Genomic DNA, 21,522 nt, shown 5'->3' on the forward strand with positions numbered 1-21,522 from the left:
CTGTCGGTGGGCAATTTGCTGCAATCTCGCTCTAGCGTTGACTGAGGTGCTCCTGCCTGGGCAGCTCAGTGCAGCATGGTTTCCATGTAGATTTTCCTGCTTGGGTTTCCTTTGTGTCGCTCAAACTTGCCCGCGTAAAACGCGGCACGCGGGCGTTGTTGTTAGCCGGGCCGCTCTGCCAAAACCCTGAGGCTCCGCGTAAAAGCCGTGCTGCAGCTCTGAATGGGGACGTGCCGCCGGGACGAGCGTTACGGCAGCGGGGGGGTTCCTCGACGCGTTCCTGCACGCTGCCCTGCGCGGGTGGGAGCTGCATCCCTGTTCAGGGACCCGTGAGGCTCTTGGAAGCTGCTTCCTGCTCCTGCTCGCGTGCGGTGGGGCAGAGACGCCCCGACGCAGGCTGGTCGAGTTGCACAGCCAACGCGGAGGGATGCTTGCTCATTCTGCCCTCTCCCTTTGGGTTCCCGTTGGCCCTTGGCGTAGCCCTGGTTCCTCCGTCTCTTGGGTATCACTCGGCGCTGCCCTGCGGTCTTGCAGACTCTCTGCGGTCTGGATCTCTGTTAGCTCCTGTGGTGCCAGCGTTGAACCTGAGTTAGTTAGTCCAGCGGAGCTTCTTCCACGACCGCCAGCGCCGTGGGCTTCTTGCTCCTGAGTGAGCTGGGCCGAAGGATGTGTCTCTTCTCTGTGAGTGGCCAGGCTGGGTCAGAACTCAAAGCAAATGAATCATTTTAGCAACTCACCCTGCTCTTGCGCGTCGTGCCCGGGTGGCTCTGAATGCCTTACCTTGCCGCTGGAGGACGTCTCGGTGCCCCATAGCTGCGTGTTTCCGGGCAAGTCTCACAAAGTGTTCTCCTTTCTTTCTGTTCCAGGTATGACACGCCAGCTTCTTCGAAGAAGAAAGTCCGGCTTAAAGATCGCAACAAGCTGTCCACCGAGGAGCGGCGGAAGCTCTTTGAGCAGGAGGTGGCCCAGCGGGAGGCTCAGAAGCAGCAGCAGCAGCTGCAGAACCTGGGCATGGCGTCCCCCCTTCCGTACGACTCCATGGGCTACGGCACGCCCCACCACAGCTTCATCGGCTACCCGCCCGGCTACCCCATGCAGGCCTACGTGGACCCCAGCAACCCCAACGCCGGCAAGGTGCTGCTGCCCACGCCGAGCATGGATTCGATGTGCTCGCCGGCGGCCTACGAGCACCCGCAGACTTTGGTTGGGCACACGGTGGAGCCAACCTTAACAACACCCCAGCCTGTACCAGTAGTCCAACATGTAGCAACGACGATGGAGGTTACAACTCCGCAGTATGTAGCACAAAGCGACACCGTAGTCCATCAGGAACCGAACGTGGCCGTCTTGCCCGTGCCAGCCCCGGGGCCGGTGCAGGGCCAGAGCTACGGGGTCTGGGACTCCAGCCAGCAGACTGTCGCTGTACAACAGCAGTACTCGCCAGCCCAGTCCCAGCCAGCCATATATTACCAGGGACAGACCTGTCAGACTGTTTATGGTGTGACGTCCCCTTACTCGCAGACGACCCCACCAATCGTACAGGTAATACCCATGAGAAAGCGCACCGCGACATCTCGAACGCAGCGTGTCACAACCGCCCCGTGAAGCAGCCTGCAACCTGGAAAGCAGCTGTTTGTGCCTGTCACTGGGGTCCGTCCTGGTACATAAGGCTGCCTAGAACCGTCCTACTTTACACCGATATTAAGCTGTAATAGTGCTGCTCAGATCATTTTCCATCTAAGATGCTGAGAAAAGCACATTTATGTAGGTTATTTGCTGTGCCCAAACTGCAATACATCTTAGTCAGTGGGACTAAGCAGAAGGTAACAGCTGGGCAGAGATTATTTTTGAATGGGTAGGAGCTTCTGCCCGCACAGAATACAGTAAAACGTGAAGGTATTAGCCTTCAGTAGGTGTTCAGAAACGGGCTGGAGCTATCAGTTCTTGTAAATGCAGCTTGATTCCTCAGTTGTGAAAAGAAAATCTGTGCCTGGAGAGGTCTGCAGTAAAATGAGCCTCTTTAGGGGATCTGCTGCCCGAGACTGATGGCAAAGCGAGAGTGGTGAGTAACAGCAGCGGTGCGGGGTATGGGTTCAGGCCGTTCGTTGCAGCTGAGTGGTCCAAGTTCTCACACCTATCATCTTGAGATGACTTGAAAAACCAAACCAGTTTTCTGTGTTGGTTCCCTTTGAATTACACATCCCCTTTGGCCAGGCTCAGCCTGGAGCTCAGAGAAGTCATGCTTCAATTCTTTCTTTGTGTGCTTCACCTTCATTAGCAAGGGTGTAAGCGTTTAGCTGGACGCTATATTGCTGATGCTTAGCTCTTCCTGAAAGTGAGATGTAGGCAATATTATGACTCTTGGGAGAGCAAATAGGCCAATCATATGTGAAGATCGTGTGCTAGAATCCAGCATGTGTGTCAATGGTTTGTGCTGTTTGGTTTTGACGTTACCTTCCTTTAGGTCTCAAGGACGTTAAGGTTTTTTCCTCTTAATGTAGCAGTCAACTTTGTTTCCCTTACTTTCCATAAAACATGAGGTTACACACAGGTGAGCAAGGGCTCTTGGTGTCAGGGCTGGTGCTCTCAGGTGGTGCAGAGATGATCCAATCCTTTTTTTTTTTAATGTCTGGCTGCTGTGCCTTGCTTCAGGGTCAGGCTGCTTGCCAGACATAGAGCCTACCAGGCAGAGACTCCTCCAGCATGTCTCCGCTAGGTTGTGGCACTGGTAGCACCTTGGTCTCTTCTGTGGCGCGCAGATCTTCCAAGGACTGATATGTTGTTGTGTTGGCAGTGTTTGTGTTTGATGTAGACTCTCCAGTCTGTGTACTGTTTGAATTTTGGACAACGGAGAGCAGACCAAGATGTGTTGCAGTGAGGCCAGGGGGAGCCATAAAAACCTTCAGGTCTAGTTTCTCTTGCCCTCCCTGCACATCTGATGATTCGGTCAGTCTTGGTGGACTCATTATTTTGTTCATTATTGCTCTGCTTTTTCTTCTGGAATTTATTGCTTATTGTAAATAAGTAAGGATGGATTTCATCCAGAGTGGTAAAGGATGGTATTTACCCAAAGGATAATGTAGGACTTCACCAAATATCCTTTTTTATGTGTCAAGAAGACAATTTTGTGACTGGTATTTCTTTCTTTGGTGCCAGAAAGTCTTTTTACTACATACTTTGTCATTGTATGTGGTCTTCTCTGTCTCCACGAATGGACTAGATTGCAGATGTTTAATTGTCCTGAAGAAAAGGTTCAGGGATCGAGAACAGAGGAGCAAGGTATTATGCCTTGATGGATCTATGCGTCCCTGAAGAACTGCTGTTTTTCTAGATTTTGTGTTGGACATGGGAGACGGTGCTGGAAGCGAAAGTCGCTGAGGGTAGCAGCTGTCTCATAATTTGAAATAGAGGGAGAAATCCGGCATGTGGGTCCTGCTCTGAAGATGTCCTGATCTGCAGTGATAAGGTGTTGGCTATACAAGTGTATCAGTTTGAGAAACACTGATGCTCTTTTGCTGTGCAGGCTCTGAAATACCTGCTGCCATTTGATCTATTGGAAATTTTACTCATGATAAACATGCTGGGGGCAAGAAATAAGGTGGCTTTGCTCAGTGTTGCACTTTTTTTGAGTAATGAGGGGATAACTGGCCTGAACCAGGAGTTTCAGTATTTTCACAGAATCACAGAATTGTTGAGGTTGGAAGGGGCCTCTGGAGATCATCTAGTCCAATTCTCCTGCTCAAGCAGGGTCACCTAGGGCATGTTGAGAGTCTACATGAAAGTCTTAGATCGCTGCCGTTCAAGAAGATATGAAGATAAGCTAACTAAAGCCCTTCCACAATTTAAACCTGAAGTGATTTATTTCTCTTGCTCCATTTCAGAGTTATGCACAGCCAGGTCTTCAGTACATCCAGGGCCAGCAGATTTACACAGCTCATCCGCAGGGAGTAATAGTGCAGCCACCGACAGCAGTGACGACTATTGTAGCAGCCGGGCAGCCTCAGCCCATCCAGCAGGTAAGGCTCAGCGCACAGGCTGGTTGGGGTGCTGGTTTGCTGTTGCTTTGCTTGATGCCTGGTGATGACAGGAGGTGATGGTGACTCCTGGACGACACGAAAGCATTGGCAATACCAGCGTGCTGGTATCATTCAATCTCTGGACTGGTTGGGGGCATCACATCCTAGATAACAAATTTTGGAGGTTCTGAGCCCAGATCAGTTCCCACCCATGTGCAGATCTCTATCCACCAGCGCTTCTGCCAGCACTCCAAGAGGGGTATATATGGGTGACGCAGTGATATATTGGTTTATAGAGCTGGTTTTCCCACTGAAACCCTTCTGTCATAAGCGATGGCCTCTGGTGTTTGCTCTGTGTGTGCTACTGTGAAGGGTTTAAGAGCAGCGGTGCCAAAGCAGCGTGTTCATAAGTTCAGGATGTGAACAGGTGACGAAGAGCAAGTGAGAGACGTAGCGCTTGCCACTTCCTCGGACAGCTCTGGTGTTGTTTTCGTTTTACCTTGAAGGGAAAGATTGGTCAATGCTACTCTGATCAGCCCTCTGAGCAACACTACTGCTTATGGGCTCCCTTGAACTCTGGTGGATCAGAGGCAAGGGAAGGAGAGGCAGGCTGGGGTGCCGGGTCACACGTGCACGCCAGCACTCTGCGTAACGGAGCTCTCTCCTGCACCCCAAAATGCTGATTTTGTTCACTTCTTTTATGGTACGTTTAGCCAGAGCTTGTGGTGACCAATAACCTCCTGGACTTGCCACCACCATCCCCTCCAAAACCCAAAACGATCGTCCTCCCACCCAACTGGAAAACAGCCCGAGATCCAGAGGGAAAGATCTACTATTACCACGTGATAACAAGGTAAGGTTACAGCTGACTTGAGGCGGGAACTGGATTTCTCAAGTGTGGAAGTGCGTAGGGGAGAAATAGGGGTAGCTGCAGCGGTAGCTGCTGGGGCTCAGCCCTCAGCATCTCACCGTGTACCGCAGAACACATCGCCGGCAGAGTGGTGCTGATTAGCACAGCGGATGGGAGGCTACCATAGCTCGAAACTTGTCCCTCGCCCCAGTAAATCTGGCCTGAGGTCAGAGCTCTTGTTTTCTGTGGGAGCAGAAGTGCAACATGTTGCACTGATGCATTGCAAATGATGACTTCAGCCTCCCACATTTCCGAAACGGTCAAATGCATTGAAGACTTCTAAAAAGTGCAACGCTTTCGGCCCTGAGATGTAGCTCAGTGTTACAACTCGGTGGCAACGGGCTCTGCTTCTGCACATGCCACTGTAAAAATCCCACCAGAGTATCCCTGCAAGCAGCAGCTTTCTCACCAGCATCTTGCTCGAGCTCAGTTTAGTTTCTAATCTGTTGTTCTCATTGCTCTTTTGGCTTCAAAGTGTTGTTCCTTTTTTCTTCCTTGTCCCACGGTGCTCCCTGCCACGGGCGCTGCCGAAACAGCACTTCCCTCCCCAGCCTGGAACGCGCTCGGAGCATTAACAGATAGAAGCCTTGTAAGACTCTCGCTCCGTAAAATACCTATGTGGCTTTGGCAACAGCGCCGGACAAATAAGCCCAGTCTAAGGAGTCTTTTAAAGCGCTTGAGAGCGTTGTGGATGGAACGGCGCATGAATGCGAGGTCTTTGGCAGCTTACGCTTGCTGTGATTAGTGGTGTGCGGCATCAAAGACTTTCCTCCCCCCAACCTCACTTTTTCCATCTGTAAGCCTCTGGTCTATTCTTGAGCAAGAAAGAAGAAGAAATTCAGTTTCCTAGCTGAGTGCTAAGTGCTTTACCCCTACTTTTGTGATCTGTTCTTTAAGGTATGCTGGTTTTGGATCAGTGCCTATGAACGTATCTAAAAGGAATAGCATGAATTTTACACCATTAAAAAGGATGTTTTTTGATTTTATTTTCAAACTTCAAGAGAGATCTGTGTGGGAGCTCACCTTCTTGAAGGGTTAAGCTTGAGTTTCATACAAATCCTGACAGTGTCTTGATGTGGCTTAAAAAGTATTATTGCTTATATTCGTTTTCTCTGCATCGACTGACCTTTTCCATTTCCTGTTAGCTAATAGTTTGCCCTGCTACCTTAAAAGTCAAAGTTGCAGCAGCAGCAAAACAAGAGACCTTCCAAGCCCCAGAAAAGGAAGAAAACATTGACGCTGAGCAGGGATTTGTGCTGTGGTTTGGCAGTCTCCCTATAAAACAAGGAGACGTGACTGAGCCTTACCTGTCGCTGAGGAACACCTCCTTCGTGAATCTTCCCCCGTGACACGAGAAGCTATTAACTGAGTGTGCTTCATCTTGAACTTTTTAGAGGTGTTCCTGCTAGAAGATGTTGATAAATGCATCTTCTAATTGCATGTCTTGAGACAGGACAGTGCAGCAGTTTCTGACCGTGGGTCAAAACCCCTGAGAAACTCAAAGAAGCGAGTGCTTCTGAAGCAGGCGTTCAGGTTTTCTTTGTATTGAAGGGAAAGCCCTGGCTCTCTGCAGCCACCGAGTTCGAGATGGAAAATAGTTGCTGCGTTAGGTCACCTCTGGTGAGGATCAGCTCTTTGCATCCCTGTTGTTTAGTCTGCTTTTCAGCGAGTCCCGCTGTCTCCTGGGAAGTCCTGTACTGGCCCTGCAGGACCATGCCAAAGTCGTGCAAAGACAGCGATCTCTCCTGCTGTTCCTAATTTGCCCTGGCTTGTGTTCCTCCCCGATGACCAGTCCTGCTCCCTGGCACCAGCCCGTGTTTGCTCTCCATGCTGATGGCTGCCCGTTCTCCTCGTTTCAGCAGCTGTCCTGTCCTCACCTCCAGGTTTAGTAGGACAAACACCTTTGCTGGCTTCTTTTTCTTACCAGCTTGAGAGAATTTAGACCAAATCCCTTCAGCCTTTCCCTGTTTGGCTGTAGTTTGTCTCTTCCTTGCTTGTTGGCTTGCGAGTCTAAGCAAGGTATGTTGGCTTCATCCATGTCATCTGAGATGGTGGCGCTGGACTGGCACCTCCCTTGTGCTGTGCGCTTTGCCAAGGAGAGCTCTGCTAAGCTCCCAGCTTGCTACTAGAACAATGTTCAGCCTCGTTTAAGGTATGGATGAGCTTCACGTCATCAGTCCGATGATCCTTTCAGGCAGTTGCTCATTCTGGTTGCTGATGAGCTGCTGAATGGTTTGAGGTGCATGCGAGCATACTTTGGTAGGGAAGAAAGCGCTTGCTCCAAGGTCTGTGAGGTGATGTCTCCCATCTTTCCACATCAAGAACATGCTAGAGATAGTTGAAATGACTGTTGTAGACCACTTGGATCAGTCTGTGGTGTGAGCGCTGCAAAGCAGCCTGGCTTCAGCGAAAAGCGGCAGCACGCCCCGAAGCACATCTCTTCTCCGCTGTATCAGCACAGCAGCTTGGGAGATGAATCCCACGTGGGTGCTGATCCAGCTAGCAAATTAGCAGGTGCTTGTATGGTTACTTCTAAGTGGGTGACAGCGGTGTGTCTTTCTCCAGGCAAACCCAGTGGGATCCACCTACCTGGGACAGCCCCGGAGACGACGCTAGCCTGGAACATGAAGCTGAAATGGACCTGGGGACCCCAACGTACGATGAGAATCCGATGAAGGTAAGTGCGGCGTCACCGTTGGTGTCCTTATGGCAGGCCGAGCGGACAGGTGGGCATCAGAGTTTGCACGCTTTGGGATCGGCGCGGATGGAGGGGGTGACAGAGGGGCTGCGGTGACCTGAAATAAGCCCTAAGGGCTGAATCAACCATTTGGCCGTTGGCTCTTTGTGCTTCAGTAGTGGTAAAGGGTTAACAGAGTTGTTGTTCTCTTGGCACGGTGAAGTATCTGATGCTTTTTGTGGTGGGTGAGGGTTCCCTGGAGGTCTGGGGAGCCCCTGTATTCCCCACGCTGCCTGGTGGCCGCTTCACAAGAGCTGCTCCTCGTTGCTGCCAGCGTTTCCCTGGGACAGCTCTGCTGGCAGAGAGAGCTGCGCAGAGCTCTCTGCGCCGCTGCCACCTCCTCTTCCTCCCAGGACATAGTGACCTGCGCTGAATAGAGACCCTCACGCCCCTTACGCGGGGCAGCAGGTACCTACCCACCCAGGAGCTCTTACTGGAGGCACCGGGGCTTTCAGCCCCCGGGGCAGTTGCTTGCTGGGGGTTGTCTGGTGCACGCCCAGGGCTGAGCTGGTTAAAAAGAAGCCGCGAAGTAACACCGAGAGAGTCTGTTCCTGCTGAGGAAACGGTGTGAGCAAGGAAAAGCGGCAGGGAGCAGGCAGGGAGCGGGCAGGGAGCAAGCAAGGAGCAGGCAGGGAGCAGGCAAGGAGCAAGCAAGGAGCAGGCAGGGAGCAGGCAGGGAGCAGGCAGGGAGCAGGGAAGGAGCAGGCAGGGAGCAGGCAAGGAGCAGGCAGGGAGCAGGCAGGGAGCGGGCAGGGAGCGGGCAGGGAGCGGGCAAGGAGCAAGCAAGGAGCAGGCAGGGAGCAGGCAGGGAGCAGGCAAGGAGCAGGCAGGGAGCAGGCAGGGAGCAGGCAAGGAGCAAGCAAGGAGCAGGCAGGGAGCAGGCAGGGAGCAGGCAAGGAGCAAGCAAGGAGCAGGCAGGGAGCAGGCAGGGAGCAGGCAGGGAGCAGGCAAGGAGCAAGCAAGGAGCAGGCAGGGAGCAGGCAGGGAGCAGGCAGGGAGCAGGCAGGGAGCGGGCAGGGAGCAGGCAGGGAGCAGGCAGGGAGCAAGCAAGGAGCAGGCAGGGAGCAGGCAAGGAGCAAGCAAGGAGCAGGCAGGGAGCAGGCAGGGAGCAGGCAGGGAGCAGGCAAGGAGCAAGCAAGGAGCAGGCAGGGAGCAGGCAAGGAGCAAGCAAGGAGCAGGCAGGGAGCAGGCAGGGAGCAGGCAGGGAGCAGGCAAGGAGCAAGCAAGGAGCAGGCAGGGAGCAGGCAAGGAGCAAGCAAGGAGCAGGCAGGGAGCAGGCAGGGAGCAGGCAGGGAGCAGGCAAGGAGCAAGCAAGGAGCAGGCAAGGAGCAGGCAGGGAGCAGGCAGGGAGCAGGCAGGGAGCAGGCTCGTTCCGCAGGCTGCAGGGTTTGTCCGAGGTCACGCGCCTGGAAACGTTAGCTCAGCTCAGCGCTCTCACCTCCCACGGTCGTTGCGAGGAGGGAGGCCTCGGCCCGGGACCGCGGAAGGCGAGCGCCCCGCTCCCTCCCGACGGCAGACGCGGCGCGGGCCGGGCTCCGGCGCGGCCTCGCTGGCAAGGAGCTCGCCGAACCTCAGCCCCCCGGGGGCGGCTTCCCGCATCGTTTTGGGTTATTATTATTTTTTTTCTTTTTCCATGGCAAAGAAAAGGAATCCTGCCTCCGGCGGCTGGAAAAATGCTGACGCCCGGCATTTCCATCAAAGCGCAGAACAAACATTTTTCAATATATTATTACTATTTTTTTTTTTTTAGGAAACATGCCATTGAGCTCTGCTTAAGCGAGCTACAGGGTGCTTCCAGCATCCTCCTCCGAACCAGAAGGGCCAGGAGCGCCCGGCTGGCTGCGGCTCCACCAGCGCTCAGAGCAGAAGGCGGCGAGCCGTGCCGCTTCCTCCGTCCTTTGGCTCTGGGGGGGGGGTTTGAGCCCGCAGCAACGCCGGCGGCTCCGTAATCCGCCCCCGCCGCTCCGTCTTCCGGGGCAGCGCGCGGCGGCGTGCCCGGAGGGCGTTCGGGAGCCGGGAGAGCCGCGGCGGCGGAGCAGCTTAGGAGAAAGCTAGTAACGGGAGCCGTGGGGCTCAACGTCTCCCTCTGATTTTTTTCCTTTTTCTTTTTTTTTTTTTTTTTTTGTTTCCTCTCCTCCAGTCTTCCAAAAAGCCCAAAACGGCGGAAGCGGACACGTCGAGCGAGCTGGCGAAGAAGAGCAAAGAGGTCTTCAGGAAAGAAGTGAGTGTCCCCGGGGCTGGGCGGGGGCGGCGGCGGGGCAAGGGCGGCCCGCGGGCTCACGCGCCTCTCGCCGCCTCCGCAGATGTCGCAGTTCATCGTGCAGTGCCTGAACCCCTACCGCAAGCCCGACTGCAAGGTGGGAAGGATCACCACCACGGAGGACTTCAAGCACTTGGCGCGCAAGGTAGGGCGCCCCGGCTCGGCCTTGGCGGCGGGCGCGCGCCGTGCCCCGGCGTGGGGGTCGTCCTCTCGCTGGCTCTCCCCTTGCCTGGGCGATCTCCTTTTACGCCGCAGGGCAGAAAAGAGCGATTTTCTGAAACTTAAATGGATGCGCCAGGAGCAGGAAGAGCCGAGTGTCATCTCGCGCATGGGGCAGAAATCCCTGCCGGGACGTGGCCAGGACCTTGGCCTGCAGTGGCCAGCCTGGTGGTCAGAACCTCGGCCCATGGTGGCCAGGATCTCGGCCCATGGTGGCTGGTGTGGGGGCCAGCACCTCAGCCTGTGGCAGTCAGGACCTTGGCCTGCAGTGGCCAGCATGGTGGCCAGACCCTCGGTCCGTGGTGGCCAGCCTGGTGGCCAGGACCTCAGCCCACAGAGGCCAGCACAATGGCCGGGACCTTGGTCCTCGGTGGCTGGTGTGGTAGCTAGGATGTTGGCCTGTGGTGGCCAGGACCTTGATTCACCGTAGCCAGCATAGTGGCCAGAACCTTGGCCCACGGTGGCCAGGAGCTTGGTCCATGGTAGCCAGCCCAGTGGCCAGGACCTCAGCTCATGGTGGTCAGCCTGGTGGTCAGGACCTCTGCCTACAGTGGCTAGTGTGGTGGCCAGGATCTTGGCCCAAAGTGGCCAGGACCTCAGCCCTGGTGGCCACTATGGTGGCCAGGACTTTGGCCTGTGGTGGCTGGCATGGTGGTCAGGACCTTGGCTCATGATGGCCAGCCTGGTGGCCAGGATCTAAGCCCACAGTGGTGGTGTAGTGGCCAAAACTTCAGCCCGTAGGGGCCAGGACCTTGGCCCATGGTGGCCATGACCTCAGCCCTTTGGGGCCAGCATGATGGCCAGAGCTTCAGCCCATGGTGGCCAGGACCTTGGCCTGCAGTGGCCAGCACGATGGCTGGTCTCAGCCCACAGTGGCCAGGACCAGGACAGTGGCCTGCAGGGGCCAGTGTGGTGGCCAGGATCTTGGCCCATGGTGGCCAGGAGTTCTGCCTACGATGGCTAGTTTGTTGCCCAGGATTTTGGCTCGGGGAGGGGGGGCAGTGCAATGGCCAGGACTTCGGCCCATGGTGGCCAAGACCTTGATGTGTGGTGACCAGCATGGTGGCCAGCACCTCAACCCACGGTGGCTGGCATGGCGGCCAGCACCTCAGCCCGTGGTGTCCAGGCCCTTGGCGCGTGGTGGCCAGGCCCTCGGCGCCGGCGCCTTGACCTCGCTCTCCCTTCGCAGCTCACCCACGGCGTCATGAACAAGGAGCTGAAATACTGCAAGAACCCCGAGGACCTGGAGTGCAACGAGAACGTGAAGCACAAAACGAAGGAGTACATCAAGAAGTACATGCAGAAATTTGGGGTCATCTACAAACCCAAAGAGGACACGGACTTGGAGTAACCCTCCCGGCGGCCGCGAGGACCGAGCCCTCCGGCGGCGGCGGCCGAATCCTGCCCCGCGCCCCGGCGGACGCCACCAACCTGTGAATTTGGCCGGGGCCGCGGGCGCTCGGCCGAGGAGCGGGGCCGGGCCGCGGGCGCCGGCGGTGCTGCGGGACGCGCTCGTCCCCTCCCGCCTCCCCCAGATCTGTATTATATTTTAACGTATATGTGAATATATTGATAACTTTTTTTGGTTTTTTTTTCCGTTTCGTTTTGTTGTTTTCTGCTTTTAGCCCAACACCGGTATCACGGGAACACTTTGTAAGGATAGTTTCGGTTTTCCGTATTTTTTTTCCCCCTTTCCCTCCCCGTTTTTGTTTTCGTTCTGCAAGGTTTAATCTGTTATCATGTAAATATTCAGGAACGGGCTGCCCCTGGATTTCCGGCAGGCCTTGTGCTATGTTGATAAGATTGATTTTACTGCTTAAATCATTTTACTTTATCCAATTTTTACTGGAACTTTTTATGTAAAAAAAAAAAAAACTGAAAAAAAAAATAATAAAATGAAATCGAGACAGTACCGGGCCCGGCAGGCGCTTCGGGCACCTGGGCCGAGCCGCGCGCCCGGGCGCGAGCGGCCCCGTCGCCCCCCTCCACCCGACCCCTCCCCTAAATTCCTAAAAAAGAGTAACAGTACAAAACCAGCGGGGTTTTTTTTTTTAGAAAAAAAGCAGCGAGCGAAGGCGGCTCAGACGAGGGAGCTGGCGTCGGCGGGGGCGGCCAGGCGCTCGGCGGCGTCGGGCCGGCCGATGGCGGCCAGCGCCTGGCCCAGCGCCTCCACGGTGGCGCCGTCGGCGGCGGCCCAGGCGGCGAGCAGGGTGCGGGCGGGCGCCTGGCCCCGGGCGAAGGCGCCCACGGCCTCGGCCTCGTAGCCCAGGCGGGCGGCCAGCGCGCGCCACTCGCCGCCGCTCTCCAGCAGCCGCTCGAGCTCCTCGCGCCGCGCCGGCGGCACGGCGCTGTAGGGCCGGGGCGCTGCGGGGTGGGAGAGATGCGGGGGCGCCCGTGGGACCGGGCCGCGCCGACGGCTGCTCTGGGTTTTCCCCCCCCCCCAAGGATGTGGGTGCTCCCCAATCTCATCCAGATGCTCCCTGGGACTTGTGTGCTCCCTGGGACATGGGTGCTCCCCAACCCCATGCAGATGCACCCCAGGACCTGGATGATCCCCCAACCCCATCCAGATGCTCCCCGGGACATGGATGATCCCCCAACCCCATCCAGATGCTCCCCAGGACGTGGGTGCTCCCTCGGACATGGGTGCTCCCCGGGACATGGGTGCTCCCCAACCCCATCCAGATGCACCGCAGGACATGGCTGCTCCCCAACACCCCATGCAGATGCTCCCCAGGACATGGGTGCTCCCTGGGACACGGATGCTCCCCAGCCCCATCCAGATGCACCCTAGTGCATGGATGCTCCCCAACCCCATCCAGATTGTCCTTAGGACAGGGGTGTTTCCTGGGACATGGGTGCTCCCCAACCCCATCCAGATGTTTTCCCCGGATGTGGGTGCTGCCCAGGACATGGCTGCTCCCCAGCCCCATGCAGACGCTCCCCAGGACATGGGTGCCCCCTAAGCCCATCCAAATGCTTCCCAGGCCACGGGTGCTCCCCAACCCCATCCGGACGCTCCCTCCCGCCCCGAAACGGGTGCCGGCGCTACGGCTCACCCTTGCTGAGCTGGTGGGACTCCTGCAGGCTGTGGGTGTCGAGGAAGACGCCGCTGTCGCTGTGCAGCTTCTCGCCCTCGGGCGCCGGCGCCAGCTCCCCGGCCCGCGCTTTGGCCAGCTGCTGCTTCTGCTTGCAGGTGTGCCAGCTGCGGGGACCGCGGCGTCACCGGCGCCGTCGCCCACGCCACCAGCGCCCGCGCCGCCGCCGTTGGGGGGCACCTACCACTTGAAGGCCACGTAGGCCAGCAGCCCCACCACCACGGCGGCCAGGATGGAGCAGTAGACGGGGATGATGTTCCTGCCGGCGTCCTCGGGCGGCGCGAACTCGGAGGCGTTGCGTGCGGCGGAGGGCGCCACGCCGGGCGCCGCGGGACCCCCGGCGATCGGCAGCTCCTCGGCCGCCGGCAGGTGCCCGGCGGCCGCCGGTGCCTCGGTCTCCCCGGGTCCCCGCTTGTCCACGCAGAGGGGGTCGGAGCGGTCACCGCAGGGGTGCAGCGTCGCCTCGCCGGGGCGCCGCGCCGGCACCTGCGGCACACGGGAGCGGGGGAGTCAGCGAGGGGGGCATGGACCGGGTGCCGGGGAAACTGAGGCACGGGCCGTGCATCTGCAGCTGCACGCACCGGGAAAAAGGGGAGGGAGAAAAACAAACAAACAAAAAAAAGGCAAAAAAAAAAAAAAAAAACAAACCAACAACAACAAAAAAAACCCTAAGAAAATGACACGTTTGCCTCGCACGTCATCCCGCGCCCCCGGCCCCCGGCGGCTCGGAAAGCGTCGCGCCTGTGGCGAGCGTTTCGGCTCTGCGGCCTGAAGAGAAGGGGGAAAGGAAAAAAAAAAGAAATAATAATAAAAAAAATCCCCCCCAAGCCACAACTAATTGGAATACAAAGGAAAAACTCCTCCAAAACCCCAAAAAATTCCAGCGCGAAGGCATGCCACGTTAATTAGCTCCCCAGGAAACGGGGGGATAAATGCAGCTTTCATACGGCCTGGCCGCGTAATTACAGAGCCTGGCTGCCTTGACGAGGGGAAAACAGAAAAAAGGAAGGAAAAGCAGGAAAAAGGAGAAAAAAAAAAGTTTTAAAAAAGGAGAGGGGGGAGGAAAGTTAACGCCAGCCCGGGAAACGTGCCCCGCATTAGCCCCCGCGCGAAGCTCACGGCGCTTCGCCCCGCGCCTGGGGCCGCGCGGGGCCGGGCCGGGCCGAGCCGGGCCGAGCCGAGCCGGGCCGGGCCGGGCCCCCCCCGGCGCACTGACCTGCGCGGGGCAGAGCTGCAGCACCACGAGGAGGCAGAGCGGGGCCGGGCCCCGCCGCATCGCGGCGCCGCTTCCCGCGCGGGGCAGCGCCCGGCACCGGCACCAGCACCGGCACCGGCACCGGGTCCGGGCCGGTTCGGCTCCGCTCGGCTCCTCTCGGCCCCGCTCGGCTTGGTTCGGCTCCGCTCGGCTCGGTTCGGTTCGGTTCCGCTCGGTTCGGCCCCGCCGCGCCGCTCTGGGCACGGCACGGCTCGGCGCGGCTCGGCTCGGCGCGGCTCGGCGCGGCCCCGCAGCGCAGCGCAGCCGGGCGCGGCTCGCTCCGGGCCGGCGGGGGCGGTGCGGCGCCGCCATTGGCTGCGGGGAGGGGGGCGGGGCCCCGATAAGTCCCGCCCCCTCCCCTCCCGCCCCTCCCCGCCTCGGCTCGGCTCGGCTCGGTTCGGTTCGGAGCGGGTCGGGTCCGTTCGGTTCCGGCCCGAGCTGCTTTGGGTCACATCGGATCGGCTCGGTTCAGCTTGGACCAGATCGGTTCAGATCAGACTGGGCCCGGTGCAGACCGGACTGGATCCACTCGGTTCAGATTGGCTCAGTTTGGACCAGATTGGCTCGGTTCAGTTCACACTGGGTCAGTTCAGATTGGGTCACATTGGTTCCCCCTGAGCCAGCTCAGATTGGTGCGGGTCAGACCCGGGTTCAGTCCGGTTTGCTTTGGATCAGGTCAGATTGGATCGGTTCGGTTCAGCTGGGATCAGCCGGGACTGGGTCAAACCAGTTCACTTTGGGTCAGATTGGGTCAGTTTGGTTGGTTCAGGGCTGATGGTTAATTTTGCTTCGGTTCGGTTCAGAGCGGATTGGATTCGCTCGGGTCAGTTCTGCTCCGACCGGATCGCGCCCCACAAACCCCCCTCGGGTTGTTCGTCCCCCCCCCAAAAAAAAAAGTCCAAAAGAGCCCGGAAACGGGAGCAGCAGCAGCAGCTTTATTGCGCGGCGGCGGCGCGAGGCCCCGGCGCTGCGCGGTGGGGCGGGCGCAGCCGCTTGGCTCCTACCAGCCGCGCACGGGGTGCCACAGAGCCACCACCTTGCCCTCGGCGTGCACGTAGTAGACGGGGTGCATGGCGGCGGTGGCGCAGGCCTGCGGGGCGGGAGAGGTGTTGGCGCCGGCGCGGCGCGGGGTCCGCGGCGGCGTGGGTGTACGGCCTGCTGCAGGTGCAGGGTGCACGGTGCAGGGTGCGCGGTGCGGTGCACGGTGCGGGGTGGGTGCACAGTGCCGGTGCATGGTGCAGGGTGGGTGCACAGTGCCAGTGCACGGTGCAGGGTGCGTGGTGCGGTGCACGGCACGGCATGGGTGCGCAGTGCTGGTGTAGGGTGGGTGCGCAGTGCCAGTGCACGGTGCAGGGTGCATGGTGCACGGTGCAGGGTGCATGGTGTGGTGCACGGTGCAGGGAGCGCGGTGTGGTGCACAGTGCGGGGTGCGCGGTGCGGTGCACGGTGTGGGGTGCGCGGTGTGGTGCACGGTGCAGGGTGAGTGCACAGTGCCGGCGCACGGTGCAGGGTGCACGGTGCGGTGCATGGCACGGCATGGGTGCGCAGTGCCGGTGCACAGTGCAGGGTGCGCGGTGTGGTGCACGGTACGGGATGCGCGGTGCGGTGCACGGTGCAGGGTGGGTGCACAGTGCCGGCGCACGGTGCAGGGTGCGCGGTGCGGTGCACGGCACGGCATGGGTGCGCAGTGCCGGTGCACGGTGCCGGGTGCACGGCGCGGGGCGTGCGGTGCCGCCGCGGGCGCCTACTCACGTGGAAGGGGATGAGCGCCAGGACGGTGCCGACGGGGAAGCGGCCGAAGTCGAGCGGGCCGGCGGCGGGCTCCAGCTGCCCGTGCTCCTGCGTCAGCCCCACCAGCCTGCCCACGGCACCCGTCAGCGCCCCGCCGCCGCCGCGGCCCCGCGGCCCCGCGCCCCCGCCGCTCACCTGAGCTCGGGGTGGCCCTCGACGGCGGCGAAGCCCGTGGGCAGCTGGCCCTGGCCGTGGAGGCTCAGCGCCGTCCAGCCGCAGTCCACCAGCAGCTGGTTGCGGCGCGGGTAGTGGCCGACGACGCGGGTGAGGACGCGCAGCGCCACGTCCTCCGGCCGGCAGCAGCCCAGCAGCGTCTGCTGCAGGTCTGGGGGGGGGGGGGGCAGAGGCAGCGGGGTTGGGGGGGCGCACGCCGGCGCCCCGGAGCCCCCTCCCCGCCGCCGCCGCGCCGCCCGCCTCACCGTAGAAGATGTAGTTGCCCGGGTGCAGCTCGGTGAGCCGGGCCATCTCCGGCACCGGGTGGCTGCAGGACGGCGTGGAGCCGATGCTGGCCTCGGGACAGGGCACGCCGGCCTGCCGCAGCCTGCGGGGGACACCAGACCCCCCAGCCCGTCCGAGGTGGCCGGGCAGCGCCGCCGGCGCGGCGCCTCGGCCACGGGGGAGCCGGCTTCGGGGCCGCCCCGCGCCCGACGGGTCCCGGCGTCGCCGGAAGTGGGACGCGGGAACCACCGGGCGTGGGAACCTCTGGGGTCGGGGGGACCCTGCTGTATCGGCTCAGCCCCGAGGACCTGGCTTTGGGTCTGCCCTGCACCCCTGGTCCCCCCCAGAGCAGGACGTGGGAACCCCACCAGGGTCAGAGTGTGGGACCCACTGGAGTTCGGGACGCGGGAACAAGCATGATCGGCACGTGGGAACTGCCATGATCGGGGTTTGGGAACCACCGTGATGGGGGTGCGGGAACCACCATGATCAGGGTGTGAGAACCACCACGATCATCGGGGTGCAGGAACCACCGCGACTGGGGTGTGGGAACCTCCATGATCAGGGTGCAGAAACCACCATGGTTGGGGTGCAGGAACCACCACAGCTGGGGGATGGGAACCTCCATGATCATGGTGCAGGAACCACCATGGTTGGGGTGCAGGAACCACCACAGCTGGGGGGGGTGGGAACCTCCATGATCAGGGTGCAGAAACCACCATGGTTGGGGTGCAGGAACCACCACAGCTGGGGGGTGGGAACCTCCATGATCATTGGGGTGCGGGAACCACCACAGCTGGGGGGTGGGAACCTCCATGATCATGGTGCAGGAACCACCATGGTTGGGGTGCAGGAACCACCACGACTGGGGTGTGGGAACCTCCATGATCAGGGTGCAGGAACCACCATGGTTGGGGTGCAGGAACCACCACAGCTGGGGGGGTGGGAACCTCCATGATCAGGGTGCAGAAACCACCATGGTTGGGGTGCAGGAACCACCACAGCTGGGGGGTGGGAACCTCCATGATCATTGGGGTGCGGGAACCACCACAGCTGGGGGGTGGGAACCTCCATGATCATTGGGGTGCAGGAACCACCACAGCTGGGGGGGTGGGAACCTCCATGATCAGGGTGCAGAAACCACCATGGTTGGGGTGCAGGAACCACCACAGCTGGGGGGGTGGGAACCTCCATGATCAGTGGGGTGCGGGAACCACCACAGCTGGGGTGTGGGAACCTCCATGATCATGGTGCAGGAACCACCATGGTTGGGGTGCAGGAACCACCACGACTGGGGTGTGGGAACCACTGTGATCGGGATGTGGGAACCTCCATGATCAGTGGGGTGCGGGAACCACCACAACTGGGGTGTGGGAACCTCCATGATCGGGGTGCAGGACCTGCCATGATTGGGGTGCAGGAACCACCATGACTGTGGTGTGGGAACCACCATGATCATCAGGGTGCGGGAACCACCACGATGGGGGGGGGGGGGGGCCTGGGACCCAACGGGGAGCCCCGTCGTGGGGCCGGCAGGGCGCTGGTCACCGCGCCGCGGGAGCACTCACGTGGCCACGAAGTCGAGCACGGCGGTGGTGGTGGCGCGGGCGACGGCCTGGATCTCAGGCACGCTGCCGCAGCGGTAGGTGTCCCCGCAGTGCGCGTACACCCCGACCAGCGTCACCTCGTCGGGCGCCTCCTCCGCGATGGCCCGCGCCAGCTCCAGGGCGCCGGGGTCGCTGGGCTGCACGCCGGCTGTGAGATGCGCGGGGAGAAACGGCCCTTTGGGGCTCAGAGCTGCCCCCTCGCCGGCCGCCGGCGGCAAGTTGGGCGTTGGCGGACGTGGGGCACCTTCCAGTGGGGCATCCTTGCCATGGAGGGGCGAAGTAGGAGGTCTTGGGAACACAAGGGCCCCACGAGATTTGGTCATGACCCATGAGCCTCTGAGAGGGTGGAGCTGGAGGGACATGGGCATCTCCCTCCTATGGCGTGTGCTTGCAGGAGGTGGGGGGGGGGAAAAAGGGGGCTTTTGGGGGCTCAAAATCCCTTGCCCACGTTGGCTGAGATGTTGGGGTTGGAGGCCATGGGGCACCTGCCTATGGAGCATCCTTGCAGGGAGTGGGAGAAAAATGGGATGTTGGGGCTGGAACGGCGCATGTAGGTGGAGCTGCTGGGGCCGTGGGCTTCAGGGTTGGGGGGGTCCATGGGGCATTGCTCCCGGTGGAGCACCCACGCATCAGAGACGTGAAATACGGGGGTTTTGAGGCTCAGACGACCCACGTTGGCTGGGATGCTGGAACTGGGGGCTTTGGGGGCTGGGGGGGAGGGGGACATGGGCATCTCTCCCCTATAGATCATGCTTGCAGCAGGTGGGTAAAAAAAAAAAAGGTTTGGGCGGCCCCCTCCAACATCCCCCATGGCCACCGCGATGCCCGGCTGCGGCAGGTGGGTAGAAGCTCGCGGTCCTACCTACCCCGGCCGTTGCCGCAGTCCAGCTTGAGCCAGGCGAGCCAGCGCTTGCCGGGGCCCAGCGGGCGCCGGCGCAGCAGGGCCAGCCCGGCGGGGCTGTCGAGCAGCACCTGGAAGGCGCGGAGGCGCCGGGCCAGCGCCGCGCACTCCCGGAGGCGCGCGCCGGGCACCGGGTACGCGTAGAGGATGTCGTCGAAGCCGGCGGCGGCGAAGAAGCGCGCCTCGGCCAGCGTGGAGACGGCGATGCCGCGGCGCGTGCCGCCGGTGGCCAGCGCGGCGCCCTCGCTGCGGGGCGGGCGCCGGGTGAGCCGGGGGGGGGGGGGGGGCACACGGGGAGGTGGGGTGGGGTGTGGGGGGGGGGCGCTCACAGCGTCTTGTGGGTCTTGACGTGGGGCCGGAGGCGGACGCCCAGGGCCCGGCAGCGCTCCCGCATGCGCTCGGCGTTGCGCCGCGCCGTCGCCTCCGCCACGGCCAGCGCCGGCGTGGGCAGCTCCTCCAGGCGCCGGCCGAGCCACGCGCTGCCCTGCGGCGGGGGGCGGGCGGGGGGCACGGGGGTGGGGGGCACGGGGGGGGGGGGGGCTCGTGCTGGGCACCCGGCACGGCGCCCCGCGTGCACCCGGCGCTGCTCCGAACCCTGCCGGGCCCCCTGCCCCGCTGCCAGGCCCCCTCCCTGCCCCACACCCTGCAATGCACCCTGCCGGGCCCCCTGCCCCGCTGCCAGGCCCCCTCCCTGCCCCACACCCTGCAATGCACCCTGCCGGGCCCCCTGCCCCGCTGCCAGGCCCCCTCCCTGCCCCACACCCTGCAATGCACCCTGCCAGGCCCCCTGCCCCGCTGCCAGGCCCCCTCCCTGCCCCACACCCTGTGTGCACCCTGCCGGGCCCCCTGCCCCGCTGCCAGGCCCCCTCCCTGCCCCACACCCTGCAATGCACCCTGCCCCGCTGCCAGGCCCCCTCCCTGCCCCACACCCTGCCCCGCTCCCAGGCCCCCCCCCCACCCCACACCCTCCATGCACCCAGCCCTGCCCCACTCCCAGGCCTCCCCCCCCTGCCCCACACCCTGCATGCACCCAGCCCTGCACCCTGCCCCGCTGCCAGGCTCCACCTCCCTGCCCCACACCCTGTGCGCACCCAGCCCTGCTCCCTGCCGTGCACCCTGCCCCAATGCCAGGCCCCCCGTCCCCGCCCCACACCCTACATGCACCCTGCCCTGTGCCCTGCATGCACCCAGCAATGCACCCTGCCCCACACCCAGCCCTGCACCCTGCATGCACCCAGCAGTGCACCCAGCCCCACAACCAGCCCCACAACCAGCCCTGCACCCTGCCCTGCACCCTGCCCTGCGCCCTGCATGCACCCTGCCCTGCACCCTGCATGCACCCAGCCCCACAACCAGCCCCACAACCAGCCCTGCACCCTGCCCTGCGCCCTGCATGCACCCTGCCCTGCTCCCCACCTTGCACCCTCCCCTTCTCCCAGGCCCCCTCTCTGACCCACACTCAGCAGTGCACCCTGCATGCACCCAGCAGTGCACCCAGCCCCACAACCAGCCCCCCCGCCCCACACCCTGCATGCACCCAGCCCTGCACCCAGCTCCGCGCCCTGCATGCACCCAGCAGCGCTCCCTGCCCTGCACCTTGCCCCGCTCCTGGCTCTGCTCCCGCTCCGCTCCCTGCCCTGCTCCCGGCCCCCTCCCCATCCCGCTCCCATCCCGCTCCCGCCCCCCAGACCCCGCTCCCGTCCCCGCTGCCGCCCCGCTCCCCCTTCGCAGCAGGCACCGGTCGCGGCTCGCTGGCGACTGCCTCAGTTTCCCCGCTGAGCGCCGCGGCGTCTGCCGGCGAGGAGGCCCCCGGCGCGGCTCCCGGCGCCTGCGGGGCTCCCAGCCCGCCGTCGCCCGCTGCGTCCATCCGTCTGCCCGTCCGTCTGTCCGTCTGTCCGCTGCCGCCCGCCGGGCTCCCGCGGCCCGTCTGGCCGGCGGCCGGGAGCGAAGCTGGCGCGGCGGCAGCCGCCGGCGCCACGTGACGGCCCGGGCACCGGGGACAGAGGGCGCAGGCGGCCGCGGGGCCCCACGGCGGGTGGCCGGGGCACGGGAGGACACGGGCGGTGGGGGTGGGGGGCAGCCGGTGGCGCGGAGGGGACGTCCTCCCCGTGAGGGGGGGGGACGACGACAGACGGACAGACGGAGGCGCCCGCCGAGACCCGCCGCGCTCGTGACACGGGTGCCGAGACCCGCCGCGCTCGTGACACGGGCGCCCGGCCGCAGAGACGGGCCGCGGGAGACGACGGCCTTGCGCACCTTTATTTCCGAGGGCGATATATATATATAGACA

General features: G+C 61.8%; 3 protein-coding genes across 3 annotated transcripts in view; 1 reads left to right on the forward strand and 2 right to left on the reverse strand.

Annotated features, from left to right (window-relative positions):
• The window catches only part of SETD2 (SET domain containing 2, histone lysine methyltransferase), a 55,080-nt gene extending 43,028 nt beyond the window's left edge, over positions 1 to 12,052 (forward strand). Inside the window, exons 14-20 of the mRNA XM_062568672.1 lie at positions 867 to 1,542; positions 3,882 to 4,016; positions 4,730 to 4,869; positions 7,492 to 7,603; positions 9,804 to 9,884; positions 9,967 to 10,068; positions 11,332 to 12,052. Of these exons, the coding sequence (XP_062424656.1) occupies positions 867 to 1,542; positions 3,882 to 4,016; positions 4,730 to 4,869; positions 7,492 to 7,603; positions 9,804 to 9,884; positions 9,967 to 10,068; positions 11,332 to 11,493 (1,408 nt within the window). The 3' untranslated portion in view covers positions 11,494 to 12,052. The remainder of the gene's footprint in view (positions 1 to 866; positions 1,543 to 3,881; positions 4,017 to 4,729; positions 4,870 to 7,491; positions 7,604 to 9,803; positions 9,885 to 9,966; positions 10,069 to 11,331) is intronic.
• Positions 11,863 to 14,736, reverse strand: LOC134136712 (death domain-containing membrane protein NRADD-like). Its single transcript, XM_062568673.1, has 4 exons — positions 14,457 to 14,736; positions 13,425 to 13,726; positions 13,202 to 13,347; positions 11,863 to 12,506 (listed from the first exon to the last, which is right to left on the reverse strand). Exons 1-4 carry the CDS (start codon positions 14,514 to 14,516, stop codon positions 12,223 to 12,225), a joined length of 792 nt encoding a protein of 263 aa, XP_062424657.1. The 5' UTR covers positions 14,517 to 14,736; the 3' UTR covers positions 11,863 to 12,222.
• A 672-nt stretch (positions 14,737 to 15,408) lies between these two features.
• On the reverse strand, positions 15,409 to 21,166 carry LOC134135943 (D-serine dehydratase-like). The gene is made up of 8 exons (XM_062567631.1): positions 20,971 to 21,166; positions 19,562 to 19,716; positions 19,198 to 19,478; positions 18,293 to 18,479; positions 16,706 to 16,827; positions 16,422 to 16,611; positions 16,248 to 16,353; positions 15,409 to 15,585 (listed from the first exon to the last, which is right to left on the reverse strand). Exons 1-8 carry the CDS (start codon positions 21,097 to 21,099, stop codon positions 15,496 to 15,498), a joined length of 1,260 nt encoding a protein of 419 aa, XP_062423615.1. The 5' UTR covers positions 21,100 to 21,166; the 3' UTR covers positions 15,409 to 15,495.
• Between the last annotated feature and the right edge of the window lie 356 nt (positions 21,167 to 21,522).

Source organism: Rhea pennata, chromosome 2 (genome assembly GCF_028389875.1).
Source record: "Rhea pennata isolate bPtePen1 chromosome 2, bPtePen1.pri, whole genome shotgun sequence".
NCBI classification, from domain to species: Eukaryota; Metazoa; Chordata; class Aves; order Rheiformes; family Rheidae; genus Rhea; species Rhea pennata.

Coding starts and splice junctions, on each gene's coding strand:
- LOC134135943 (XM_062567631.1), bottom strand. CDS start 21,099: ATGGACGCAGCGGGCGACGGCGGGCTGGGAGCCCCGCAGGCGCCGGGA. Junction 19,717..20,970: donor TCGCCAGCGAGCCGCGACCG/GTGCCTGCTGCG, acceptor CCCCCGCCGCAG/GGCAGCGCGTGGCTCGGCCG. Junction 16,612..16,705: donor GGGCAACTACATCTTCTACG/GTGAGGCGGGCG, acceptor CCCCCCCCCCAG/ACCTGCAGCAGACGCTGCTG.
- LOC134136712 (XM_062568673.1), bottom strand. CDS start 14,516: ATGCGGCGGGGCCCGGCCCCGCTCTGCCTCCTCGTGGTGCTGCAGCTC. Junction 13,727..14,456: donor TGCAGCTCTGCCCCGCGCAG/GTCAGTGCGCCG, acceptor CGTGTGCCGCAG/GTGCCGGCGCGGCGCCCCGG. Junction 13,348..13,424: donor GCCTACGTGGCCTTCAAGTG/GTAGGTGCCCCC, acceptor CGGTCCCCGCAG/CTGGCACACCTGCAAGCAGA.